The sequence below is a fragment of the Lynx canadensis genome, chromosome C1 (assembly GCF_007474595.2).
Source record: "Lynx canadensis isolate LIC74 chromosome C1, mLynCan4.pri.v2, whole genome shotgun sequence".
In the NCBI taxonomy this organism is placed as follows: domain Eukaryota; kingdom Metazoa; phylum Chordata; class Mammalia; order Carnivora; family Felidae; genus Lynx; species Lynx canadensis.
In genome coordinates, this window is record NC_044310.1 from 193,161,510 (window position 1) to 193,174,670 (window position 13,161).

A 13,161-nucleotide genomic window follows, 5' to 3' on the forward strand; every position below is an offset into this window, starting at 1 on the left:
TGTGACCTCTTTTTGGTTTTTGGAGGTTGCAGCAGCTTGCTAGCGGCTGGCTTCTGTTTCCTTCCTCACCTCTTCTTCTTTTCATTTCAAAGTTTCTTCCAACAACTTCAGCAGTCAGCAGTCACAGAAGCAACCATATCACAAAATAATGTATTGTCTCTTCCAATTTTTGTTTTAGAGAAAAAAAATTAGGATTTTAAAGAAAGCTGGAAGTGTTTAGGCAGGAGCTGCGACAAGGGCGCATAATACCGCATAATACCACATATCACTGATCAGTGTAAGCAAAGCCACATTATTCCCAGCTTCCTTTCTGCTGAGCCCTTCCAAGGAGACTGAAAGGAAAAGAGGACCACGTGACTGCAGGAAACACACAAGAAATATTTTATTAGCTTCCAGATGGAGAACAAGGTAGAGTAAAAATATTTCAATAGTATTCCGTGGCTCTCCTCAAAGAGCCCACTCGGGCACTCGTGGCCCCCCAGTCGTGGTAGCGCCTGTAGTCCCCCGGTCTCAGCAGGTACTGCCGCCCCCGGTAGTTGGGCATCTCGTAGAGGACCCAGTAGCCCTCCAGCACTTGGAAGGAGTGGATCTCACTGAAGTGGAAGCGGTCGTGAAGCGAGGAGCAGTCCTCGGTGATCTCTACCATCTGGCCCCTGTAGTCCTCTCGCTCATAAATCCTGATCCTGTGGGAGCTGGTCTGTGGGTTCAGCAATTAGCAGATGAGGAAAAGTCAGAAAATCTAGCCCTTAGCAACCAGGGACACAACCCCCAAGGGACTGGACGTTCCCTTCTCTTTTCTACATCAAAGATGACCAGGGGACTGGACATTTCCTTCTCTTTTCTACATCAAAGATGACAAATTTTAAAGATAGCCAACACCAGGGCAGCTGTGTGCAAGTGAATAGGCTGTATACTGCAGAACTGAAGAAGGTGTCATTCACGTAAAGAGACGCATGGTGCTCCCTAGAGCTAAGTCCACAACCTATATGAACCATACATACTGGCCCTAGTTAGTATCATTCTTTTTTTTTTTTTAATGTTTATTTATTTTTGAAAGAGAGTGACAGAGCCTGAGTGGGGAAGGGGCAGAGAGAGAGACGGAGACACAGAATCCAAAGTAGACTTCAGACTCCGAGCTATCAGCACAGAGCCCGACACGGGGCTCGAACCCACTGACCTGAGCCGAAGTCGGATGCTCAACTGACTGAGCCACCTAGGCACCCTTAGTTAGTATCATTCTTAAGTAATAATTTATGTATATTTTATATATATCATATACATTTTAAATTTGTTTATTTTATATATTTATTAAATTTATTAATTAAATTTATTATTCATATATTATAAATTATATATTATATACTATTTATATATAAGTAATAATTTATATATCTTTATTTAAATAAATTTTTAAAAATGATCCCTGGAAAAAAAAGTTATAATTTTGAATCTCAACAGTATTAGAAGAAGCTAGTGGGAAAGGAAGTCAAGTTGCTTTTCCTTCAGGGGAAGTCACAGACTGGTGGCAATTCAAGAAGAGAGTCCAGTCCAGGCAATCCTTAGACCCTTCCCTTCTCCTTTAAGCCCTGCTTCTCTAAGATCCTGAAAAGCAAGAGCCATCACAAAGATTAGCTTCAATTCTCAGCTCTAGGATATGCTCCTGCAAATCTGCTTTAGGTAATAAACAGGAAATTCTCCCGACCAATATCCTGCAGCATTAAGGGCTGCTAGTGAGGAATCTTCCATGGTCGTCAAGGACCCACGTGTACATCACGTGATTTGGTCGCCACAACAGCCCCACACCGGTTTCTTCTTTTAGGAGAAGCTCGTGACTAGAGCTCTCAGCGTGTCACGCGGAAGGTCGGGACAGGCACGTGGAAACCCAGGTTTTCAGGCTCCTCGTGCTGGGCTGGGTCTTATCAAGGCGTTAAACCCTCCGAGGGGGTTTCAGACGTGGCCGGAGCGGTACCTTTTCCACAGGACTGGGTCGCAGTCAGGTTAGAGAATCCCTAACTGCAGAATTCCAGGCCGCTGGGGCTTTATTTGGGTAACGGCGGGCTTTGCCGGAGCGGCTGGAATCACACTGTCGGCCACTTGTTTTGCCTGATCGGGAAGCAGGGCGGGAGGCTCACGCTAACAGTGGTGGCTGGGGGAGGGGAGGCTTGCCAGGTGCCAGGTGCCCACCTCTCACCCTCGTTCCGGCCCTGTGGGCTAGCCGCCTTCACGAGCCCCATTCTACAGAAAGAGAGAGAGAGAGAGAGCCCCAGGAAGCAGCCCAGGCCACCTGATGCAAAGGTGCTAACGTGCTGCTTATTCACCGCCTGGGGCATAGACTCTCTGAAGGGACCGGGTGCCCTACTTTGTCCCAGTAGAGGTGAGTTTAGTTGTAGCAGAGCAGAATGAACTTTTAAAAGAGAAGCGTCCCCTCGCATACTTCTGCAGTGGAAGGAAAGCTTAGAGATGTTGGCAAAGGAGAGGAGACCCTGGCGAGAGGCAGCCAAAGGAGGCCGCCACCCTGCACGACGGATGCCGCCTCTGGAGCACCCGTGTGGCTCCGGGGCCCGGCGGGGCCCGCGGGGCCGGACTCACGTGGGGGATGAGGCGGCAGGAGCGGACCGCGTCGCTGAGGCCCATCCACTGCTGGTAGTCCGGGTAGTCCCCGCGCCGCAGGAAGTACTGGCAGCCCGAGTAGTTGGGCTGCTCGTAGAGCATCCAGCAGCCGCTGTCCACGCGGATGGAGTTGCAGCGGCTGAAATAGGGCTGCAGGTTCGGGTGGTCACTGCTGCACTCGTAGTGGCGGCCCTGGAAGCCCCGGTCCTCGTAGAAGGTGATCTGCAAGGCAAGGGGAGGAAAGGCTCAGAGGCCTGGCCCCCAGCCCCGGGGCGCGGGGGCCCCTCCCGGCCTGCGGCTGCGCTGGGCTCACCTTCCCCATGGCTGGTGGATGGAGGTCAGTGATGGGCCGCCGGCGCGCGGGTCTATATAGCACGAGGGCTGCTGCGTTGGCAAGAACAACACAAAAGGGGCCCGCGGGGTGAGGAGGGGATTTTCTCTCGCTCTTTTCTATATAATGACGGCGGGGGTGGGGTGGGGGACTTATTGTATGTTTCCTCTTAGACTCTCCAGTGCTTTCGAACTGATGACCCGCGTTAAAACTGTCACTTGGTGCCTCTGGGGCCTTTAAATGAAGCCTGTTTAGGAATTTGGAACTGAGCAAAGGCCCTTAGCCAGTTAATAATTGTAATGAGGTATTTGGGTTATCTTTTACAGTTTCAGAATGATCTCCTTTTTGACTACCAAGGCCGGGCAGTGACTGAGACCGAGGTCAGCATAGGCCCCAACATGAGACATCTGGATTAGAGAGCATTTCCTTGGAGTGAGGGTTGGAGCAGGGACAAGAACCACCTTCTCCACAATACGTTTGAAATTAGATGGGATTTCCCTCCAAGAGGTCCCCTCTCTGAACCTACAGGCTGGCAAGTGGCTACAGCAGATATGCTGACACACTTGAGGAGGGGTGACAGGGGCTTGGACCCCGAGGAAGCGTGCTGTGTAGGCACCTGGCCTCTGCTCTGCTCCCCGGACACTGGGCGGGACCAGGGCCATCTCTGGAGCCTCAGCTGGGGCACCTCTGGCCAGGAAACCCTCACCGTTGGAATTCATGAGGTGCAAGTTTGTTGTTCTTACTCTGTAGCTTTCTATTTAATAATTTTGCAAAGTAGGTGCTAAGCTAGTTCTAGCTGCTGATGAATACAGGTTAACATGCAAATGTAACAAGTTAAAAATCCTACAATCTTAACCTTTCCTAGCCCTGGGCAAGCCGCGGTTGCTCTGTAGTTAAGGCTCTGACTCCGCCAAGACCCCCACCTCTACCCCTGGTGGCTCCTTCAGAGCAGAGTTTAACTCAGCCCTCTTTAGAGCAGAGTTTCTCAGCCTCACGCTATCTTGACATTCTGGGTCAAAAAATTCTGTGGTGGGGTAGTTGTCCTGTGCATTTAAGGATACTTAACAGCATCCCTGGCGTCAACCCACAAGATATTAGTAGTATTATTCTCCTAGTTGTGATAGCCAAAAATATCTCGAGACATTAGAAATGTTCCTTGGGGAAGCAAAATCAACACTGGTTGAAAACCACTGCTTGCTTGCTTGCTCTCTCTCTCTCTCTCTCTCTCTATATATATATATATATATAATTTTTTTTTTTCAGAGAGAGAGAGAGCACAAGCGGGAGGGGGGCAGAGACAGAGGGAGACACAGAATCAGAAGCAGGCTCCAGGCTCCAAGCTGTCAGCACAGAGCCCGATGTAGGGCTTGAACTCACAAACTGCAAGATCATGACAAGAGCTGAAGTTGGACGCTTAACTGACTGAGCCACCCAGGTGCCCCAAAAACCACTGCTTTTGAAGAAGCTGTTCCTCAACTTGATACAACCTGATACACTCTATCTCATTCCTTAGTTTGGATTGTTGTGACTAAAGTCTACTGCTAAAAAATTGTTTTCCCTGAACAAATTTCATTTGTTGCACACAAGTTTAATAAGCCTTATTCACATTCTTTCCTTTACACATTCTTTTATAGAATATTTGGAAACTATGGAGAAACATTTAAAACCATAGTCCTGTGTCAAAAAAGTACTATTAATATGTATTTTAAAACTTCTTTTCAGTTCTGCAAGTGAAAGAATTCTAAAGACCCACTGCACAACAACGTGCATATAGGTAACACTACTGCACGATGCGGTTAAAAATGGTTAAAACGGGGGGCGCCTGGGTGGCTCAGTCGGTTAAGCGTCCGACTTCGGCTCAGGTCATGATCTCACGGTCCGTGAGTTCGAGCCCTGAGTCGGGCTCTGTGCTGACAGCTCAGAGCCTGGAGCCTGTTTCGGATTCTGTGTCTCCCTCTCTCTCTGACCCTCCCCTGTTCATGCTCTGTCTCTCTCTGTCTCAAAAATAAATAAATGTTAAAAAAGTTTTTTTAAAAAAATGGTTAAAACGGTAAAAGAAAAAAAAGATACCTTTGCCCATAGTCCCACCCCTATTAATTTTCACTTCTTTGATCTAATAGTTTCATCTGTAAGAATTTGTCCAAAGGAAATAAAGGTACATGCAAACATTATGTATAGTGATGTTTTATCAGACCATTGTTTATAATATAAAAAAATAGGGCATTAATTCGGTAAACTATAGAGCATCTGTGTGACGAGGTGCTAGGCAGTTACCAAAAATCATGTTCTCAAATGATTTAAGGACATGGAAAATGCTCCCCATATGTTAAGTCTTTTTAAAGTAAGGATATTATACACTGAAAAGTAGAAAATATTGCTGAAGGAAAGAAGATATAAATAAATGGAAATACATCATGTGTTTATGGATTGGAAGACTCAATATTGTTCAGATATCAATACAACCCAAAGTGATCTACAGATTGAATGCAGTCCCTATTGAAATTCCAATGTTTAATTCAGGAATAAAAAGAAATCCCTCCTGAAATTCACATCGAGTCTCAAGGGACCCTAAAACTCAAAAGAATCTTGAAAAAGAAGAACAGAGCTGGAGAACTTGAATTTTCTGATTTCAAAACATATGCAAAGCCACAGTGATGAAAACAGCATGGTACTGGCATAATGACATAAGACACAGGGGCCGGTGGACGAGAATAAAAGACTCCGAAACAAAGCCTCCCCGTGTAGTCAACGGAATTTTGACAAGGTTGGCAAGACCATTCACTGGAAAGGGGGAAGTCTTTTTAATAGATGGTACTGGGGAAAATGAATATCCACATGCGAAAGAATGAAGTTGGACCCTTACCCTACGCCATATAAAAAACTGGCTCAAAATGGATTAAATGTAAGAACTAAAACCATAAAACTCTTCAAGGAAAACATAGGGGAAAACTTTCATGACGCTGAACTGGGCAATGATTTCTTCGATGTGACACTAAAGCATGGGCAATAGGTAAATTGGACTTCATCAAAATAAAAACTTCTGTGTGAAAAGGAGTGAAAGATCATGGAATGTGAGAAAATATTTGCAAATAATATATCTGATAAGACACTGATATGCAAAGTACATTAAGAACTCCTATAACTCGTCAACAACAAGCAAAAAGCAAAAAACCCAAAAAACCAAAAAACATCAATTTTTAATAAAATGAGAGGAACAGACATTTCTCCAAAGAAAAAATACAAATGGGCAATAATCATATAAAAAGATGCTCAACATCACTAATCACTGGGGAAATGCAATCAAAATTACAATGGGATACTATTTCATATCTGTGAGGATGGCTCTTGTAAAAAAACAAAAAAAAAAATAACAACCGTTGGTGAGGATGTGGAAAAATTGGGAACGTTGTGCATTGCTAGTGGGAATGTAAAATGGTACTATGGTAGACTGTTTGGAAGTTGCTTAAAAAAGCTAAGCATCTAATTCCCAGATGATGCAGCAATGTCACTTCTGTGCATCTACCCCAAATTGTTGAAAGCAGAGATACAAACAGGTATTTGTGCACCAACATTCACAGCAGCATTATTTACAATAACCAAAAGATGGAAACAACCCAAATACTCCCTGAGGGATGAATGGATGAAAAACATGTGGTATGTGCATTGAATGGAATATTATTCAGCCTTAAAAAGGAATGAAATTCTCGCAAATGCCACAGCATGGGCAAACCTCAGGAACACTATGCTAACTGAAATGAGCCAGACAGGACGACTATTATATGATTCCATTTATTTGAGGCACATACAGCAGTCAGATTTATGGAGACAGAAAGCAGAACGGAGGTTACCAGGGGCTACAGAGCAGTGGGAATGGGGAGTCAGTGTTTCATGAGTGCAGAGTTTCAGTTTGGGGTGATGACAAAGCTCTGGAGATGAATAGTGCTGATGTTTGCATAACGTTCTGAATGTGCTTTATGCCACTGAATTGAACACTTAAAAATGGTTATAATGGTAAATTTTAGGTTATGTATATTTTACCACAATTGAAAACATACTTCACGAACAAAAAGACAAAAATACATCTATATTAATTTTATTAATATTAACTTCTTGATAATTCTACTGAGGTTGTAAGAACAAATTATATTCTAGGAATTAAAAGGGAATTAAACAGCATTTAAAACAGAGTTTATTTTAACTTACAATCCTCTCACTTTATGATGAGAAATAAAAGAATAATTGATATAATTAGTGTCTTAAATTTTTTTTATTAGCACCTTCCCCTCCTCGGGCTTCCTACCTCTTTCTCCCTTAATTCTTTCCATTCCAATTAGCTTATATCACAAAAGCTTATACTCAAGAACCTGATAACATTTCCAGGTCCTCTTTAATCCTGGGAATTTGTGCTCTGGACACCATTGTGTTGGAGGCGACGATGGTTGGGTGTTCGCCTTCACCCAACCTTCCTTGTATGGTGTCCCAGTTGTGCCTAGAAGCTCTCCTATGGTTACCAGTGATACCAGCTTCAGGATGATGCAGGTTCTAAACATGGTGGGAGACAGACAAAACCCAGGGCCCTGCTAGCATTGCTGAGCTGCTGAATCAACCATCCCTAAATCCTGTGCTGTCCTAAGACTTCCTATCACATGAGCTACTAGATTCCCATATCGCTCATCCATTTGATGTGGGGCTTCTGCTTCTGAAGTGATTCAGATTCATTTTTGGCTGAGAGATTAGGGTGAATTGTGATCAAGCTTTGGAGAAGGAGCTGCTCACCGGGGGGAAGGTGGGGAAGAATACTTCAGGTATGGAAAAGATGTGAGCAAAGACAAAGAGATGTGAAAATGCTTGGTGTACTTGGAGGACTCAGGTGGGTCAGGAGAGTCAGGTAATAGGGGATGAAGTAGATGGGCTGGGGCTGGGTTCTTGTAAGAATTGTTTTCCTGTGGACGGTGGAGGAATATCAAAGGTTTTTAAGCAGGGAAACGACTTGATCAGATCAGTCTTTGAACATACACACCAATCCTCCTTTCTAAAATTCTAGCAATGAGAACACAAGACAGAGCAGAAAGTAGAAGAACCAATGTAAGTGAATGCAACATCCAAAATGTTGAGGGCCTTGAGTAGAAGAAAAAGGTGGAGAAAGGACAAATTAGTTCTCTGCTTGAACTGAGACGTCCATCTTCTCTTGCCCTCAGACACTAGCTCTCCTGGTTCTCAGGCCTTTGGACTCGGACTGAATTATAATATAACACCTCCTGGCTCTCCCGTTTACAGATCATGGGGCTTCTCAGTCTCCGTTAGGGAGACAATACTTACCATAAATCTCATATTCTCTCTCTCTCTATCCTATTGGTTCTGCTCTCTGGAGAGCCTGACCAATAAACATTGTTTCAGGGGCTTGACCACATTAAGGCCAGCATTTCTGAAACTGTGGCATTTCCCCCACACTTGTCCCCTCTTGGGTATAAAATGCCTGAAAGAGGAAAGAACTGTGGCACCAGGGGCAGCCACTCCTTTTCATCAGGAAGGCAAAAGTTTTTCCAGAACCATCTCTTCTCTTTCCATCAGCATTCTTTCACTTACATTTCCATATCCAGAGAGTGTCACGTGACAGCCTCAGTTAGCAAGAGGCTCTGCCAGAGATTCATGAACTCAATGTATACATACAGTTTAGGGGATTCAAAACCTTCTGAAGCCCATTATGGTAACCTAGCTTCAGGATCCCTGTGTGTGTGCATGTGTGTGTGTGTGTGTGTGTGTGTGTGTGTGTATGTTTTCAGAATCCCTGTTTTAAAAAGTGGGTCCTGCTATCTCTGAACCTCAGTTTTCACATCCTCACACCTCAGAGGAAAACCGAAATCTAAACAGATTTTTAATAATCTGTTTTGAAGCAACAGCTTGTTTAAAGACCAGAGAATCACATGAGACAATGTATTGTAAAAATGTTTTGCCAATTGTAAAGTTGTACTTAACACGAAGGCACGTTTTTATTGTGAGAGGTGTGTTTTATTTGTTATGGATCACACATCTTGGTTTCCGCTTGTGCTGTGTGGTTGTGCGTATGTGTGTGTGAGTGAATAAAACAATAAAATAAGAGGAGGACAAAAGAAAAACACAAGAAAACCAATGCCAGGAGCACACAGAAAATATTTTATTAGTTTCCAGATGGAGAATAAGGTAGAGTAAAAATATTTCAATAGTAATCCATGACTCTCCTCAAAGAGCCCACTCGGGCACTCGTGGCCCCCCAGTCATGGTAGTGCCTGTAGTCCCCTGGCCTCAGCAGGTACTGCCGTCCCCGGTAGTTGGGCATCTCGTAGAGGACCCAGGAGCCCTCCAACACGTGGAGGGAGTAGATCTCATTGAAGTGCAAGCGGTCTTGAAGAGACGGGCAGTCCTCAGTGATCTCTACCATCTGGCCTCTGTAATCTTCCCTCTCATAGAGCCTGATTCTGTGGGAGCCAGCCTGACCCATCCAGAGATGGAAAGAGGAGAAAAGCAAACTATGAAATGGATGTAACACATTCAGGCAGTCCAGCTCAAGGTATTTTGTAATATAGGATAAGCCTTAACTAATTCTCCATATTAATATACTCTCCATTTTCAAAGGTGGAAATTCGGTACCTTTTCAAGACCATAAAGTGTGACGGAAAGAATTAAGAAGGAAATTCCACTCTTTCTGTGTTCAAAATTTCCCAGGATAAACTATTAACCGAGTTCAGTATACCCCACCAGAGAGAAACCCAAACCTTTAACAGCTTATTACTACTTTTTCCAGTTTGGGGAAATATTTTTAATTTTTCAAGCAGGTGTCTTTGAACAGTAAAAGCAGCCTATGAAATGAATGATCTTGCATTGGATTTAAAATAAATCTTGGAAAAATCACCAAGGACTTGGATGTTTCTGTTTCTGTGGAAAGCAAAGTTAAGCATCTTAAGTCTCTCAGAAATCATTGATTCTCATTGAATCATTTATGAATACAATAAGGAAAAATGAGAAAAATCAGTAAGCCCAAGGACTCGTTTTTCAAAAACCTTAGTGTTTTAAAAAAAACACGTATTTGAAATATACATGGGTATGTGCATAAAATTTCTCTGTGTTTCTCTCCATTGAGAGAAAGCACTTTTATTTGTATAGGTCCGGTAAATCAAAATATGCAAGTGGGGAGCAAAAGAGAGAAAAGTCTTTTAAACATTAACCCTTGTAAAAGTTTCCTTTACAATGCCTCACTGCTCTGTGACTACGGTATATTCTAGCAGTTCATTACTCTTCTATGGGATATTAGTGCTTTTTCTACAGCTCCATTGTAAGTTGTTCCAGGACAGGACCCATAGCTTTTACATGTCCAGGCCAGCCAACACATTGTTGCTGAGTAAATATTTGTTGATTCATTGGTGCCTGGGTAACACTTGGCTTCTGTCTGGGGCAAATGACATTGAGCTACTCTACCATAGCTGGTCTTTTGTCCAGACTCAATTATTCTTGATGATCACTACTCCCGATGGTTAGCCTTTGCTTGAAACTACCCATTCTGTGTCCTGTCACGGGGCCGGACTCACGTGGGGGATGAGGCGGCAGGAGCGGACCGCGTCGCTGAGGCCCATCCACTGCTGGTAGTCCGGGTAGTCCCCGCGCCGCAGGAAGTACTGGCAGCCCAAGTAGTTGGGCTGCTCATAGAGCATCCAGCAGCCGCTGTCCACGCGCACCGAGTTGCAGCGGCTGAAATAGGGCTGCAGGTTGGAGTGGTCACTGCTGCACTCGTAGCGGTGGCCCTGGAAGCCCTGGTCCTCGTAGAAGGTGATCTGCAAGGCAAGGGGAGGAAAGGCTCAGAGGCCTGGCCCCCAGCTCCGGGGCGCGGGGGCCCCTCCCGGCCTGCGGCTGCGCTGGGCTCACCTTCCCCATGGCTGGTGGATGGAGGTCAGTGATGGGCCGCCGGCGCGCGGGTCTATATAGCACGAGGGCTGCTGCTGCGTTGGCAAGAACAACACAAAAGGGGCCCGCGGGGTGAGGAGGGGCTCATTGTGCTCTTTTTTCTCTTTGCTGTCAAAGTCCACCGGCTCATTGTGGGTTTTGGTCCCATTCTCTCTGGAGTATTCGGGTTGCTATCACTGTCTGATGCTATTGACACCGTTTGAAAAAAAAAAAAAAGTAATTTGGAACATTGTTTATTTAATAATAGAAGCAGAGCTTCAGCCATTTCATATATAGTCGATCCTTCTACTTGTATAGGTTAGGGAAAAACAACAAAATGTAACTGAAGGAGCAAAAAAAAAAAAAAAAGCAGAGTCTTAATATGGTCAATATAAAATTAATCTGCGAGAACTATCATATGACGTATGTGCCACGATATTGTACTAATTGTGAATAGGAAGAGCATGACCTTAGCTAAATGTTGAAAATTCCAAAGTAGTTCTTTGAGAGAATTTTCTTATTGAAGGGTGTAAGTTACTGGAATGTTTTATCAAGGGAATTTACAAAGCTTCGGACTTGCAGGTACGCCAAACAATAGCAACGACAATAGGAACACACCAGCAAGCACAGATCTGAGGTGTCTGGTCGGAATTCGTTACAGTCCTGTCTGGAGGTAGACTGAGGATTAGATGTTTCAGCGTGGCCAATTGTAATTCAAAAGGGAGAGCAGTGTTAAGAGGCTTCATCTCAGAAAGAAGAATGAAAAGGGAAATTCCTAAGTTGGAGGAAATAAGAAAAAGTGAAAACACAAAAATCGATGGCCTCTCAGGTTATTATACAATAAAACCCAATTCCTAGAAAACCCATTTCTGGTAGGAATCCCGATACCCCTTTTTCTCTGGGGAACAAGAGTACGCAAAGCTTTTGACTCAAAGGAGATTAACTGCGTGAACGCAAAGAGAAGTTATAGCTAAAATGGTGTGGGGAGAGGAAAGAATAAATCTGGAAGCTGAGACTCTAGGAAGACTTTAGAAAGTATTTATTAGCCTGGAAGAGAATAGTTTGATGGGCTGGAAAGAGCACTGGAGTGGAAGATGACCTATGCCTTTGGCCTCTTTCATGTCCAAAGAATTATTCACAATCCTGTGTTGTCTCATGGAAATACTTTGTCTTGACTTTGGGTCATAAGTCTTTGTAAGTCTGTATTTGTGAATAAACACCAACTAACGTACAATATGATGATTTCCGTTCTTGTTAACCACTAGATAAAGGCATATGGTTGCAAAATTACTTCTGTTTACAGAGTGGAAAAATAAGCAGAATAAAAAAATCATCATTTTAATTAATAATTTAAAAATTAATCATTAACAAAATAAAAAGGTTAAAATTGTCGTTTTGCTCAGAGTTGTTTCTGCGGGAAGAGTGTTGAGAGGTAAAAATAGTAAAACATGAGAAAGAACCAAATGCAGAGCCCCAGGGAGCACCCAGAGGAGCATGGTGGGAGTGGGCTGTGGGGACCACCAATACAATTACAAATTTATGATACATGTAGAGGACCAAACAAGGGAGTTGGGTTGGGTATTTTCATTGACTAGGAAGAGAAAAGGCTTTATTTCAGCCTGGAGAGAGAAGGAAAAAGAAAGAAAAAACCAACTCACAGTTTTCACAGAGCTGAAAAGTGATTGGCTCAGGCCAAATGTGCCTTGATTTTAATGCTCTACAGAGAATTCCTGGATTGACAAATGTGTGTCAGACCAAAGCCTCAAACTGCACTTAGCGTGCTAAGTAAACATAAGCTAAGACTTGAGAATCCTCACGCCTGTGGCACTGAAGCAGAGGTCTGTACAAGTTGCCTGGAATGACTGATGGGGACTGTCTTTGGAGGGAGAATAAGAGATAAGGATCAGGCACCCTCAGTCCTGAGCTCTAGTCTGGGAAGTAGCCCTTTGTCACTCCTGAAATATTCAGGTGGTTTCAAACAAAAGTGAAGGAAAAAGAGACGAGTTCAGGTTAAATTTTACTGCACGCAGAGTCAAAGATTTTTGTAGCTGCTGTAAATGTCAGTCTACGGAATGAAGTGTATGAGAAGTACCCTTCCTTATTTTCTAATGTTGAAATATTTCATGAATCTAAGTCTCATTCCACTAGGATGGACAGAAAATTGAACTGCAGTCATTGTTGGGGTTTTGTCTTCTCACTTTCCCAGGCTCTACGGTTGGGTTCTGTGGGCATTTCATGGCGGTATTGGGTGTGCTGGGAAGTCCCGTGTTAGCCATTGGTGGTGGCTGTCCCCAGCTTTCACACCA

General features: G+C 43.9%; 2 protein-coding genes across 2 annotated transcripts; both read right to left on the bottom strand.

The window, feature by feature from the left end:
• Positions 1-424: 424 nt before the first annotated feature.
• Positions 425-2,932, bottom strand: LOC115521346 (gamma-crystallin F-like). The gene is made up of 3 exons (XM_030326522.1): positions 2,924-2,932; positions 2,590-2,832; positions 425-697 (listed from the first exon to the last, which is right to left on the bottom strand). Exons 1-3 carry the CDS (start codon positions 2,930-2,932, stop codon positions 425-427), a joined length of 525 nt encoding a protein of 174 aa, XP_030182382.1.
• Positions 2,933-9,137: 6,205 nt separating this feature from the next.
• On the bottom strand, positions 9,138-10,846 carry LOC115521546 (gamma-crystallin D). The gene is made up of 3 exons (XM_030326825.1): positions 10,838-10,846; positions 10,504-10,746; positions 9,138-9,410 (listed from the first exon to the last, which is right to left on the bottom strand). The coding sequence occupies exons 1-3, from the start codon at positions 10,844-10,846 to the stop codon at positions 9,138-9,140; spliced, it is 525 nt and encodes a 174-aa protein (XP_030182685.1).
• Between the last annotated feature and the right edge of the window lie 2,315 nt (positions 10,847-13,161).

Coding starts and splice junctions, on each gene's coding strand:
- LOC115521346 (XM_030326522.1), bottom strand. Junction 698..2,589: donor CCTGCCGCCTCATCCCCCAC/GTGAGTCCGGCC, acceptor CTGAACCCACAG/ACCAGCTCCCACAGGATCAG.
- LOC115521546 (XM_030326825.1), bottom strand. Junction 9,411..10,503: donor CCTGCCGCCTCATCCCCCAC/GTGAGTCCGGCC, acceptor TGGATGGGTCAG/GCTGGCTCCCACAGAATCAG.